The sequence below is a fragment of the Phocoena sinus genome, chromosome 15, assembly GCF_008692025.1.
Source record: "Phocoena sinus isolate mPhoSin1 chromosome 15, mPhoSin1.pri, whole genome shotgun sequence".
Taxonomy (NCBI): Eukaryota; Metazoa; Chordata; class Mammalia; order Artiodactyla; family Phocoenidae; genus Phocoena; species Phocoena sinus.
The window spans coordinates 81591719-81605492 of NC_045777.1; the positions used below are offsets into that span (position 1 = coordinate 81591719).

General features: G+C 50.5%; 2 protein-coding genes across 4 annotated transcripts in view; one reads left to right on the forward strand and one right to left on the reverse strand.

The window, feature by feature from the left end:
- The first annotated feature begins 74 nt into the window (after nucleotides 1-74).
- On the forward strand, nucleotides 75-4633 carry MAP11 (microtubule associated protein 11). Its single transcript, XM_032605178.1, is given in 13 exon segments — nucleotides 75-818; nucleotides 1031-1126; nucleotides 1232-1361; nucleotides 1528-1614; nucleotides 1764-1884; nucleotides 1990-2137; nucleotides 2269-2351; nucleotides 2458-2621; nucleotides 3164-3318; nucleotides 3550-3573; nucleotides 3576-3748; nucleotides 3859-3905; nucleotides 3908-4633. Coding segments are annotated over 13 exon segments (1743 nt in total). The 5' UTR covers nucleotides 75-410; the 3' UTR covers nucleotides 4015-4633.
- Nucleotides 4634-4879: 246 nt separating this feature from the next.
- LAMTOR4 (late endosomal/lysosomal adaptor, MAPK and MTOR activator 4) overlaps nucleotides 4880-13774 on the reverse strand; it is a 67498-nt gene continuing 58603 nt past the window's right edge. The window contains exons 3-6 of one of the 3 annotated variants that reach the window (XM_032605191.1): nucleotides 8330-8458; nucleotides 7567-7647; nucleotides 5576-5693; nucleotides 4880-5231 (exon numbers count right to left, since the gene is read on the reverse strand). In XM_032605191.1, the coding sequence (XP_032461082.1) occupies nucleotides 5134-5231; nucleotides 5576-5693; nucleotides 7567-7647; nucleotides 8330-8458 (426 nt within the window). In that variant the 3' untranslated portion in view covers nucleotides 4880-5133. Of the gene's footprint in view, nucleotides 5694-7566; nucleotides 7648-8161; nucleotides 8305-8329; nucleotides 8459-13774 lie in introns of those variants that run through there. The other 2 variants (XM_032605193.1, XM_032605192.1) reach the window with 2 other exon arrangements.

The following is a 13774-nucleotide window of genomic DNA, read 5'->3' on the forward strand; positions in this document are numbered from 1 at the left end:
TGGGAGAAACGGGGTTGGAGGGGGTTCTCTTCATAGTTCTTCTCTAATAAGGGGTCTGTCTGCAGTCTCACCTAAACCCTTCACGCAGCGGGCTAACCACAGGAACACGCCGCTCCTCTCGTCCAAAATCCGGTCGCCCACAAATTCCGGCGCCTCCGAGGCCACGCCCCTTCCCTTCCGCTTCCGGTGTCTCTCCAGTCATTCGGCCCAGCACCCCGGTTCCGGCCCCACGGGGTCTCGGTTCCGGGCTCGTTGCCCCGGTTCCCGGCCCCGGCTGGTCTGTCGGGCCGGTCCGGCCACGCGCAGCACCGGTCGGGGCTCAGGGCTCCCCGGGCCCACCCCAGCGGCCCCCTCGCCCTCCGCCGGCCACGGCCCACCTCGCTCCCCGGCCCGCGCCGCCTTCACCGCCCATGGAGTCCCAGTGCGACTACTCGATGTACTTCCCCGCCGTGCCGCTGCCGCCACGCGCGGAGCTGGCTGGGGACCCGGGCCGGTACCGGGCGCTGCCCCGGCGCAACCACCTCTACCTGGGGGAGACTGTCCGCTTCCTGCTGGTGCTGCGCTGCCGGGGCGGCGTGGGGTCCGGCGCCGGAGGCGGCCCGGGCTTGGGCTCCCGAGGGGCCTGGGCAGAACTGGCGACCGCCCTGGCCGCCCTGGCCTCGGTCAGCGCCGGAGGGGCGCCCGTGGGCGGTGGCTCCGGCGACCAGGATTCCGAACCCCCGGGGGGCGGGGACCCTGGTGGTGGGGGGTTGTTTCGAGGCTGCAGCCCCCTCCTCACCCACGGCCCGGGCCCTGCTACCTCAGGGGGAGCGACCACGGTGAGGAGCTCGGGGCGACACGGCACAGGGCGGAGGGGCGGTCTGCTGGGCTCCAAAGACCGGAGGGGAGAGGGACGCTGGAGGGAAGCGGGAGGCCGATGACGGGTGAGGAGAGGGGAGGGCGAGAACCACATACCGCAGATCTTAAAGGGAACGCTGGCGCTGCGGGCGGCCTTGACTCTTCTGACCTCTTCACCCTTTTCACAACCCAGCTGCCTGTGGAGGAACCAATTGTGTCCACAGATGAGGTCATCTTCCCACTCACCGTTTCACTGGATAGACTGCCCCCAGGGACACCTAAGGCCAAGGTAAGGCTGGCACGGGGTGGAGCAGTTGTCCTAATTCAGACGCCCTTTCTGAGGCTGGCCGTGTGTCTTTTCTCTCGACTGTGGTCCTGTGTCCCCTGTGCTCAGATTGTAGTGACCGTGTGGAAGCGGGAGGTTGAGGCACCAGAGGTCAGAGATCAAGGCTACCTGCGCTTGCTGCAAACCCGATCTCCTGCGGAGACCTTCCGGGGCGAGCAGAGCGCTTTCAAGGCCCAAGGTGGGGAGGAGAATGCAGAGAGGAAATGCTGGAGTCTGGAATTTGGGGGACAGTGGAGGGGTGATACTGGCAAGTGCCCAAGCTGGAGAGAAGAGCAAGATTAGAACTGTGGGTTGGAATGAGGCTCACCCAGCCCATCATCTCTTGCCTCCGCCCTCTCCTGCAGTGAGCACCCTGCTGACTCTGCTGCCCCCTCCAGTTCTGAAATGTCGCCAGTTCACTGTGGCTGGAAAACACTTGACCGTGCTCAAGGGTGAGCAGATTGGCGGCTCAGTTCTTGGGCAGCAGCAAGGGCACTGACTGGGTGTCAGTTACTCTGGTGGGGATAGATCCATTTTAGGGGGGAAAAGGTGGGGTCCAAGGGGTCCAGATACTCTGAGCTGAGCTGGTTACCTCCGACAGTGCTGAACAGCTCCTCCCAGGAGGAAATTTCCATCTGGGATATCCGCATTCTCCCAAACTTCAATGCCAGTTATCTGCCTGTCATGCCCGATGGCTCTGTGCTGCTGGTGGACAATGTCTGGTGAGGTCCTGGGGAGGGGCAGGGCCGCACAGTGGTGGGGATGGGGGCAGGGCCGAGAGCTCTGGTGTGGAAAGATCCAGCTCTGGTCCCTTTCTTCTGAACTAGTCACCAATCTGGGGAAGTCTCCATGGGCTCCTTCTGCCGGCTCCCTGGTACCTCTGGCTGCTTCCCCTGCTTGCTTAGTGCTCTGGAGGAACACAACTTCCTGTTCCAGCTCAGAGGGGGTGAGCAGCCCCCTCCAGGGGCCAAGGAGGTGAGTATAAGAGACTGGTGTGTTCAGGAGAAAGGGTGAGAAAAATGCAGTGGGGGGAAGAGGCCAGGGGGTTGACTAAGGGGAGAGGGAACCTCTGATACATGTGATGTTTCCCTTTGTCCCTCTGGCAGGGCCTAGAAGTTCCCCTGATCGCTGTGGTTCAGTGGTCCACGCCGAAGCTGCCCTTTACCCAGAGCATCTATACCCACTACCGGTGAGTTTGTGGGACACCCCACCCTGGCCCCGCCTGGGTACCATCCTGTTCATCTTTGTTTCAAAACACACACATCCTGCTTCCCTCTCTCTCTCATTGCTTCTAGCCTGCCCAGCATCCGCCTGGACCGCCCGTGCTTTGTGATGACTGCTTCTTGTGAGTCCCCTGTTCGGACCTACGAGCGTTTCACTGTCACCTATACGCTGCTCAACAATCTCCAAGACTTCCTTGCTGTGAGGCTCGTGTGGACCCCGGAGCACGCCCAGGCTGGTAGGTGGCTGCCAGGCCTAACCTTGTCCCGAAGGAAGGGAGGGGAAGGGAAGCAGTCACAGAGATGGGTGACTGTGGCTGGCTGCTTCGGCTCTGAACGGGGGTGGTCTCCATGGTGTCACAATGGAGAGTTTAGAGAGGCCGCGGGGCAGAGTGATTTTAAGGGCCTTCACACTGGAGCTGGGCTCCCTGGTATGTTTGACTTGTACCTCTCCCACTTCTTAGCTGTGTGACCTTTGGTAGGTTACTTAATCTCTCTGAGCCTCAGATATTTCATCTCTCAAACAGAGAAAATAATACCTCGTGGGGCTGTTACGGCGACTTAGTGAGTTAATATTATGTGAAGTAGTTAGAATAGATCTCAATACACAGTAGGTATTAGCTACTGTTATTTATAAAATTCAGCAAACAATAGCATATACTCAGTTTACTCCACAGAATGGCTCTGAGGATCAAAACAAGACTGTGCTCGTGAACGCCCTCTGCAAACTGAGGAACACCATACAGATGTGTTTCCCAGCCCCCGTTTCTGTCCCCCCCAGGAAAGCAGCTGTGTGAGGAGGAGCGCCGGGCCATGCAGGCAGCCCTGGACTCCATCGTCTGCCATACACCCCTCAACAACCTCGGCTTTTCCCGGAAGGGCAGCGCGCTCACCTTCAGTGTGGCCTTCCAGGCTCTGAGGACGGGGCTCTTTGAGGTGGGCTGGTGGGGGCCAGGCTGTGTGCTGGGTGAGGCAGAGCGTCAGGTGGAAGGAGTCAGGGCCGCTGGCTTCTGTGGCTGAAGCATAATGGGTGGTGCTACAAAGCTGCGCGGAGGGAAGGTGGAATTTAGATCCGACTTCGGCCTGTCAAGTGGGGAAGATGACCTGAAAGGAGGTCTGGGGCCTGGAGGCCGAGCTGGGTGGCTGATCCATGTCTCCCTACCCCAGCTGAGCCAGCACATGAACACTGAAGCTGCAAGTTCACCGCCAGCGTGTCCCACCCTCCGCCAGAGGGGCCCGGACTATCTCTCGCAAGAGCAAGCCCCAGCAGCCCTGCCGTCCGGGACTTGGTCGAGAGGCACCAGGCGAGCCTGGGCCGCTCTCAGTCCTTCTCCCACCAACAGCCCTCCCGCAGCCACCTCATGAGGTATGGAACCGCGGGAGGGGTGCCAGTGGACTTGGTAGAGGCCGGAGTTGGAGAGGGAGCAGGGAGGGGCCCTGGGTCAAACAGAGCTCATAGCCTCTGCCTCCCCCCAGGTCGGGCAGCGTGATGGATGCGCCGGGCATCACGCCCCCGTGCCTCGCCTGTCAGCCTCGCCCCTCTACCTGCCCCCGGACAAGGCTGTGCTCTCTCTGGACAAGATCGCCAAGCGCGAGTGCAAGGTCCGCGTGGTGGTGGAGCCCGTCAAGTAGCGCCATCCAGCTCTCCTCCCTCTCACACTCCTGGAAATCAACAGCCCCCGGAGCGGTGCTCCCTCCAGGCTGTGCCTCCCCTGGGATGCCTCCCACCGAGGGTGAGGAGGCCCTCAGGGCCGCCTGTCTGTGTGTGCTGATGAGGGACGAGGGAAGAAGCTGTGAAATGGACAGGAATGGCTGCGGCGTGAAGCCAACAGTATTTCCCGGACCTCCTGGGGGGGCTGGCCCCACCCCTCGGCCAAGGCAAGGGCTCCAGGAGCTCCCCTTGCCCCCTGCCTTGCACCGTGGTTCTAAGTTTACAAAGTGTTTTTCCTCGTTCCTTTAAGTTGTCTTCCCTGCCTCTGACACTCCCTCCCTCCCTCCCACCCACAGGGCTGAGATCAGAGGGTGGTGATGGTAAAGGGACCCGACAATGACATGACCCTCCTGTCTCAGGTCAGGGGAGAGAGCTTGGTGGCCTCCCCTCGTCCTCATGTTTACGTTTGCAGTCTGAAGCACTTACGTGGGTTTTTTTGGTTTTTTGGGTTTTTTTTTGGTTTGTCTGTTCTGTAACTTATTCTCCAACTACTGCTTCCAACTGAAATAAGACTATTAAATACCTGTTCAGGAGGGAGAAGAATGACTGTTCTTTGTGGTGTTGGTGGCAGGAGCAGAGAGCCAGGGGCTCAGAAAGATTTCCTTTAGAATGTACACCAAATAGCTCCCCTCAGCTCCCTTCCCACCCATTTTCTTTTTCTTCTGAGTCCCAGTTTTAGATGTCTAGAGGTGGCCTTGCTCCACTCCTCTGGGCTGAGGCCCTAGAAGCTGGAAAGACACATGGGTGTGACCCTCCTCCCCCCAATACACACGACACATCCCTGGGCCTGGGAACATCAGACTCACGTTTATTAGGAGGGAAGGTGAGGAGAGGGAGGTCCCCTTGCCCTCACTCTCCTTAACATAGTACAGAGTCCCCAAGCCTCTGCCCTTCCCGGTAGGGGTGGGGAAGTGGGTGAGCAAACAGCCTTAGTTCTAATGGCAATCAAGAGAGAGGCGGGGGGGGGGGGGAGGTTTGCGTCTTCCTCATCACAGAGGCTCACGGCCCCATCCACCTCTGCCCCTTGCCCTCTGGCAGGCTCACACGTCAAGGGGCTCCCGGCCTCGGTTCTGCCTCTTCACCACAAACACCCTCTGTCCCGACACGGTCACCAGCAGCGTGTGTTCTCCAAAGACCACTGGAGGGGAGACACACCTTCCCCCGCCCCGGGAGAGGGAAGGGAGCAGAGAGTTAGTGGGGTGCGAAGGCCTCCCTGGGGGTCACCACAAACTGGCTGGGCTCCAAAGCCAAAGAAATTTGACAGTTCCAAGCTCAGAGATTTGAAGATGAGAGGTCTCCATTAAATCCCCTTCTCTTGCTTTCTCATAATTCTGATGCAGGGGTGAATACCAAGGGGAACAGAGTGGCCAGAACCAGGGACCCCAGGGAGGTGGTGAGCAGCTGGTAGGAGACAGGTGCTTTTCCCTGAGAAGCCTCGGGGAGCAGCACCCCCCAACACCGTCACCAGGGCCAGGGGCTCACCCGACAGGCGCTTGAAGGGTACGTTCATGCTGTGGTGCAGCCGGAAACCGCAGGCCGTGCTGACCAGCTCAGAGATGGCGCTGGCTGCCTGCTCGTCATTCTCTAGATCCCCAGATGACTGCATGCAGACAGAGGAGGGAAGATGGCAGGAATTAGGGAACAGAATTGGGAGAAAATTCCAAGGACACTTTGGCTCTAGCACTTGTAACCTGCCTCCACTTTCCAATACCCCAAGGTCACCCCCGGTTTTGGAAAGACCCACCTGAAAACTGCCCTGTGACGTTGTTGCCCCTCTTGATGCCATCCTGTTTGTCAACCTTAAAATACCGGGCTTCCTCCTGGGAAGCAGTGACTCTCATCCATTTCTTTACTGACGCTGTTTTCCTAATCCCTGAATCTTGATTTCTCTCCCTGTTCCCACTTATTTGATAAAATCACATTCTCAAACATCAGTGCCCACCCACCACAGACTTGTCCCAGGCGCTGTCTTTTCCTCAGTCTTCCCGTTTGTTGCCCTGTCTGCAGAATCTGAAACATAAACATCCCCTTTGTCCCTGAACCCCTTCCTACTACCTAGCCCTTGGGTAATGATGTCACAGTGGCCTGGGCTTCCTCTTTTCTCGTGATCTCAACTTCCTACCTCCTCAATATGGGCCTCCCACTGAGTCAAATTCAGCACCCTTTGCTCTCTTGGACATTCTGTACCTCAGTTACCTCATCTGTAAATTGGGGACAACAATACCTATCTTACGGGCTTGTTGTGAGGGTTATGAGAGCATATTAGCAAGATGCTTAGAATAACTCCTAGCATTATATATTTAATTGCTGTTATTCTATATCAAACTCAGTGTTTAAAGTTAAGCCACCAAAATTCCCCTTACCTCTCTCCCTCCGCAATCAACTTCCTTTCTTAAGTCCCTGTTTGCTAAGGCACCATCATTCTAGGCTTGAGTTCAAAGTCTTACAGCATGGAAAAGTTATCTCCTCTATTACCTATCTCTAGTCATTAGGAAGACATATCGATTCTTCCTTTAAAAATCTCTTCTCCCCTTGCTCCTTCTCACTGCCACCAGCTGTTTCATACCTAGATTTTGGCAACAGCATCCCTGCTTCTGAATCCCTCTCCTTCCGGCTCATCTTTACACCTAATAGAACAGTTCCGCTCAATCACTTCATCAGCTCATGTTTCTGTTCAAAAACCCTTCAAAGCTCCTATTACCCGCCAAGATTAATCCACAGGTGTTAACCCAGCCTTGAAAGTCCTCCACAATCAGATATTTCCTTAACATATCCTCTTCTTCCCCCAAACATTTCCAAATCTTTTCAACATAAACCCAGCAATTCAGACAGGCTGATGTCACACTCCTGCAAATATGTCCACCTCCCAGCCCTGAATATGCTCTTTCTTTTCTGCCTGTTCACAACCATCCATCTTTTAAGGCCAGCTGAATTCTTGTCTCTTCCAAGAAAGTTTCCTTGCCAAAACACAAGTTATAACACGAAGGGCTGAATCCTTCACTCTCTGGACTCCTTCAGTTATCTTTACCACGTGCAATACTTTGAACTTTTAACCTTAAGCCTTGTCTCTCTAGCTGAACTTTTAACCTTAAGCCTTGTCTCTCCAGCTAGATTGAAAACTCCTAGAGCACTGACACTATATTGTACTGCAGAACAAAATACCAAGCCTCTTCAATAAATACCAAATAAAGACATACTCAAGAATAACTCAGGTAATGTCAGTTATCAACAAACCTGTAACTAGTCTGGCTTTGGTAAAGTCAGTAAACCTCTTTTACCTGAAAACAGTTACAGGACTAAGATTCCAGAGAGAGATTAATTGATTTAATTCCTGAATTTAATTCCTATATGCCAGGCATGATACCAGGTAAAGATCAAGAACAGAGACAAATCAGGTTAAACTGGGCAACATTAGAAGGCATCATCGGGCGATGTGTATTGGAGGAACCCCCCCTCCCTTTTCCAGAACGCACCGCCAGCACTGCGCCTTCACTCAGCACCAGGTAGCCGAGCTGGTCTGGGATTCGCTCCAGCCCCTGGGTCAGTGCAGAAGTCTAGTGGGTAAAGATGCAATCAGTGAGCAGCAGGCTAAGAGAACAGCCCTTGGCAAACCCAAGAACAGCCCTTGGCAAACCCAAGTCTCTCTCTTGACAATGGCCCCCCAGGCCTCTTTCCCCAACCTGGGCCCTTCCAGACCCTCTTCCCTCTACATGGCCTTCAACACTGATCTTCCTGAGCCTCCGTCAGTCCTCACTCTCTGCCCCTGGGCTCCACCGGCCTTCTACACCCCACCTTTGCTACCCCACAGACAACTCCCCTCAGCCCGGTCTCCAATTCCACCTGTGGCCCGCCGCTCCCCCTCAGATTACTCCCCAGCCTCTATACACCCTCCCACCGTCCCCTGCTCAGCCCTCTACGTCGCCACCCCTCCATCTCCATTCCCTCTCGGTCCCGGGGCGGATAGGAGGTGAGGGCGGAGTGCAGGCTCAGGACTGGGCGACCAAAGAGATGGGGGGGCAGGGACACCGAACCCCCGGCGCGTAGTCCCGCGCATGCGTCCTCACTCACCATCGCAGCCTTAGGTGCTGGGGGGCGCTCACTGCCAGACGTAGCTTCCGGCTCCAGTCCCAGGTGACGTGATTCCACCCGGCGGTCTCCTCCTCCTGCCTTGCACCGCCTGACTTGAGTCCCGCCCCCAGAATGCGGATTGGAGAGTGGCTACGTCATCAGACTTACTCTGCCAGTGTGGAGCGCCGCTTCCCGGAGGCGCACGCGGATTGGCCGCAGATCCTCTTTAACATTCATCTCCTCTTCCCTCAGCCCCAAAGCGCCGAGATGGGGGGGCATGCCGGCGGAGGGGCGGGCCTGGGGGGCGGGGCCGGAGGGAGGAGGCTGGGCTAAGGGTTTGTGCCTGCGCACACAGGCGGCCCGGGTTCCACCTAGGGCTAGACCGCCCGCAGTGGACAGTGAGAGAATAGAGTAAAAAAACGTGAACTGCAGATGAAGAGCTATTCAAGTGCTACTCTTGTGCCTACTCCGGGCAGCTCTCTAAGACAGAAATTTGTTCCCAAAGTGGTTTTTTGTCCTGGGATTCTGTAAGAAACGGTGTGATGGTGCACTGATCCCTCGCTAGCCAAGGCAGCTGCAATACTGAATATTCTCTGCCAGGAATAATTAGAAAATGACCTTGGAGTCATTTTTAAATATATGAGTGTCATAGAAATTTTTTGTTTTAATTTAAATAGTTTTTAGGGCTGCTGCAATGTTAATGTGGGTGAGGGAAAATGATAAGTAGTAATAAAACAGTAAATACTTGATGAGGATGTGGAGAAATTGGAGCCCTCATACATTGCTGGCAAGAACGTAAAATAGTGCAGTTGCTGTGGGAAACAGATTGGCAAGTTTCCTCTAAAAGTTAAATATAGAGTTACTATATTTATAAATGAAAATTAGATGTAGAAAAGTTAAATATGACCTAAAAATTCCACTCCTAAATACATACCAAAGAGGGTTGAAAACATACATTCACACAAAACTTGTACACAAATGTTTATAACAGCATTATTGACAATAGCCCCGAAATGGAAACAACCTAAATGCCCATAAACTGAAGGCTGGATAAATGAAATGTGGCATGTCCATACAGTGGAATACTATCCAGCTATAAAAAGGAATCAAGTACGGATCTGTGCTACAACATGGATAAACCTTGAAAACATTATGCTAAGTGAAAGAAATCAGACACACAAGGCCACATATTGTCTGGTTGTATTTATGTGAGATGTCTACACTGGGCAAATCCAAAGAGACAGAAAGCAGATTAGTGGTTGCCAGGAGCTGAGTGGAGGGGGAAATGGGGAGTGACTAATGGGTGTGAAGATTCTTTTTGGGTGATGAAAACGTTCTGGAATTATAGAGTGATGATGGTTGCACAACCTTGTGAATGTAATGAAAACCACTGCCTTGTAAAGCTTAAAAGGGTGAATTTTACAGTATGTGAATCATATTTCACCAACATAAAACAAAGTGTTGTTGCTTGAGGAGAAAACTAATTAGAGAAGATGGATGCCTTTTTTAAAGATGAGGTATGTTTATAATATAAAATTTAAATTGGAGGAGGATGCAGAGAAAGTTCTGTGGGGATGCTTGATTTGCAAAGCCTTCCCTGGCCTTAGATATTGATGACAGTTTGTGGTACCAATTTTTTTTTGCACATACTGGTTCTGAGTGTTTTCATCTGTATACCGGCCTAACCCACTCATCCCAGATACTATACAGATGAGGAAGTGGAAACAAGAGAGATTGAGCCTTGCTCACGGCACACAGCTGGCAAGTGGCAGAGCCAGATTCCAGTCTAAGTTGGCTGGTGCTGAGGCTGATGCTTTTTCCATTGCTCCATTGGCCAACTACTTTTTTTTTTTTAAGCTACATTTAATTTTACCTCAGAAATTCCCTGTTCTCATTTTACTTAACACAGAGGAAACTTTTACAGGACATTGCTCATCATTAGAATTGTCTCATTTTCACAAACAGCTTGAATCATACTACTCATGTAGGGAGCGAAGTTTTTCATCCTTTCATTCAACCGGTGTTATTGAGCACCTTCTATGTACCAGACACTCTTCTTGGAATTGAAGATACAGCAGTGAATAGAAATAAGACATATTTTTTTTATTGTTTTCAAGTTGTGAGGAAGAGGGTGAGTCAGATAATAGATAAATATATTAAGTGGTGAAAAGTGCTATGAAGAAAAATGAAGCAAAGTTTCCACTCACAAGACGCAGACCTAGTGAATTCTGTAAAACAGACCTTATAAAAATAATTCCTTTCTTTCCTTAGCCTCCCCACAGTTCAGTTACTTTTCTACAATCACCTCTTTTTGTTCTATCTGGTATAAAAGCACATAGATCTGGCCATTTCTTTGGGTCTTCATTTTCTTGTGAGGGCTCCCACGTCACGTAAAACTTGTACTAAGTAAGCCTGTATGCTTTTCCCCTGCTACTCTGTTTTATGTCAATTCGCAGACCCAGCTGAAAACCCTAAGAGGGTAGAGGTAAAAAAATTTGCCTGCCCTACACTGTGAAGGTACTTCTAAGGTAGGATGAGTATTTAATTTTGAACAAAGCACATTAGCCTCCATAATGTGGATGGGCTTCATCCAACTGGTTGAAGATCTTAAGGGAAAAGACTGAGGTCTCCGGAAAAGATGGAATTCTCATCAAGACTTGAATAACATAGAAACCCTCCCGAGTTCTGGCCTGTTGCCCTGTGGATTTCACACTCAAAACTGCAATATCAGCTCTTGCCTGAATTTCCAGCCTGCTGACCTACCCTACAGATTCGAGACTTGCCAGTCCCCACACTTTGTGAGCTAATTCCTTAAAATAAATACTCTCTCTCTCCCTCCACCCCCCTTCGCCTTATTCTCTGGAGAACCCTAATACAGTTGTTAATTTATGGCTGGTTTCTGTGGGTTTGGCATCTTTGCTGCCTCAGTTAGCATTCTTTTTCTTTTCGATTCTGATTTTTTTGGGGTGGTTGTTGTTTGCTTTGAAACTAGATGTCCTTGCCTCTTATTTTCCTAGTACCAATTCTTACCCTATCAAACAGCCATCAACAAACTTCCCAACCCCAAGTCTGCCTTTCTTGATTCTCTTAACCTTGACCCACCCCCTTCAACCAGCACTTTTCAAAGACTACAGTGCAATTAAATTGTTAAAAATTAATTTTTAAAAAGACTATAGGGTAAGAGTCAGAGTCATGTGCTTTGACCCCATAACTGCTCAGCTTGTAAGTGAGCGAGGCAGGCAAACAAAGTGTCACAGTGATGTGTAGTAAGTGCTACACTAGAAATGAGCCCCTTAGGACCCATGGGACAAGGTGTGTGCATTGGGAGGGGTTGAGTTGGGGGTAAATTTTAAAATGTGTGGTTTCCAGTCAGGAGGCTCTGCTAGGCTGAGAGACGGGGTGTTGGGATCATTTGGAAACGGCTTAGAAAGGAGGAGGCCAGCTCCGCCACTGGGATGGACGAAAACATGTTATTTCACGCCTCACGATTTGTTCCCTCCTTTTCAAAAGAAGGAAGGGCAAAGAGCAAAGTTAGAGACCACGAGGCCGAAACAAAAAGTCTCTAAAAACCAGAAGGAAATCCTGGGAGCGGCTGGAATAATATAGAAAAAAATTATTCAATTTGTAGGTTAGCAACGTGCTAGGTACTGAGGTAGACACTGGAATATCAAGGTGGACCAGGTCCTCATCTTCAAGGAACTCATTGTCTAAAATAAGCTCAGTGAGCACTCACCAGCGTATTCTTTTTTCTTTCTTTCTTTCTTTTCATTTTATGTGTATTTACATAATCGAAAAATTAAATTGTGGCTATTACAAATGCTATGTGTCATCCAGTTTGCACTGTTCATAGTCATCAGTTTTCTCCCATGTCAGTGTCACATCTCCCAGTCTCTAAGGCTACTTAGCATTCCAGGATTCAGGTATCACAACTGATCTAATCGTGCCCATTATCTTCATCACAATATTCTTAATATTCTTCCTCAAGGTATACAGATACTTGCACAGCGAACTCCCTCAGGGTCTCCGTCCAGTTTTCACCTTATCCGAGAACCTGATCCTGTCCCCTTGATAGAAAACAGCACACCCACCACCACCCTGACCTTCTACATCCTCTCACCTGACTTTGCTATTAAACTTTATTCAAAAGCAGAAACTAACACACCATTGTAAAGCAATTATACTCCAATAAAGACGTTAAAAAAAACCTTTATTCAAGCATAATATACATACAGGAAAAGTTCACACATCATAAATGTACAGCACAGTACCTCTTCACAAACTGAACGCATATGCACCAGCAACCAGATGAAAAAACAGCATTACAGCTCCCGAAGCACCCTTCTTGTCCCGTCTCAACCTTTCTCCCATGGACAAAGGGACTTCTAACAGCCTTGAGTAGTTTTGCCTGTTTCTGTACTTGACATAAATGGAATCACACAGAATGTACTCTTGTGTGATTGACTCCTCTCATTTACCATCAAGGTTGTGTGATTCATTCATGTTGCCATGTGGGGGTTTCGTTCGTTCATTCTCATTGCTCTGTAGTGTTTCATTGTGGGCATGTGACACAACTTATTTGTCCATCCAACCATTGATGGGCACTTGGGTAGTTTCCAATTGCGAGTTATTAGGACTAAAGCTTCCATGAATGATCCAGTTCATGTCTTTTGGTGAACATACGTACACATTTCTGTTGGGTAAATACCTTGGGGTGAAATTGCTGGGTCACAAGACCTACTTTATTTTTTTAAGATTTTTTTAAATTATTGAATCTTTTATGTATTAATAACAGTGTGTATATATGCACACACACACAGAATGAGAAAGAGAGAGAGAGAGAGAGAGAGACACTTAGATCTTAAGAAATAGAATATTACTGCCATAGACCATTCAGGCGGCTATAAAAGAATAGACTGGGTGGTTTATAAACAACAAACATTTATTTCTCACAGTTCTGGAGGCTGGGAAGTCCAAGATCAAGGCGCTAGCAGATTTGGTGTCTGGCAAATGCCCACTTCCCGTTTCACAGATGACATCTGTGCTGTGTCCTCACATGGTGGAAGGTGTGAGAGGTCTCTGGGGTCTATTTTCTTTCTTTTCTTTTTAACAGATCTTTTTGGAGTATAATTGCTTCACAATACTATGTTAGTTTCTGTTGTACAACAAAGTGAATCAGCCATATGCATATATATATCCCCATATCCCCTCCCTCTTGAGCCTTCCCACCCACCCACCCCTATCCCACCCCTGTAGGTTGTTGCAAAGCACCGAGCTGATCTCCCTGTGCTATGCTGCTGCTTCCCACTAGCTGACTATTTTACATTTGGTAGTTTATATATGTCCATGCTACTCTCACTTTGCCCCAGCTTCCCCCTCCCCGCCGTGTCCTCAAGACCATTCTCTGTGTACATCTTTATTCCTGCCCTGCCACTAGGTTCATCAGTACCTTTTTTTTTTTTTAATTCTGTATACATGCATTAGCATACGGTATTGGTTTTTCTCTTTCTGACTTACTTCACTCTGTATAACTCCAGGTCCATCCATCTCACTACAAATAACTCAATTTCATTTCTTTTTATGGCTGAGTAATATTCCATTGTATATATGTGCCAC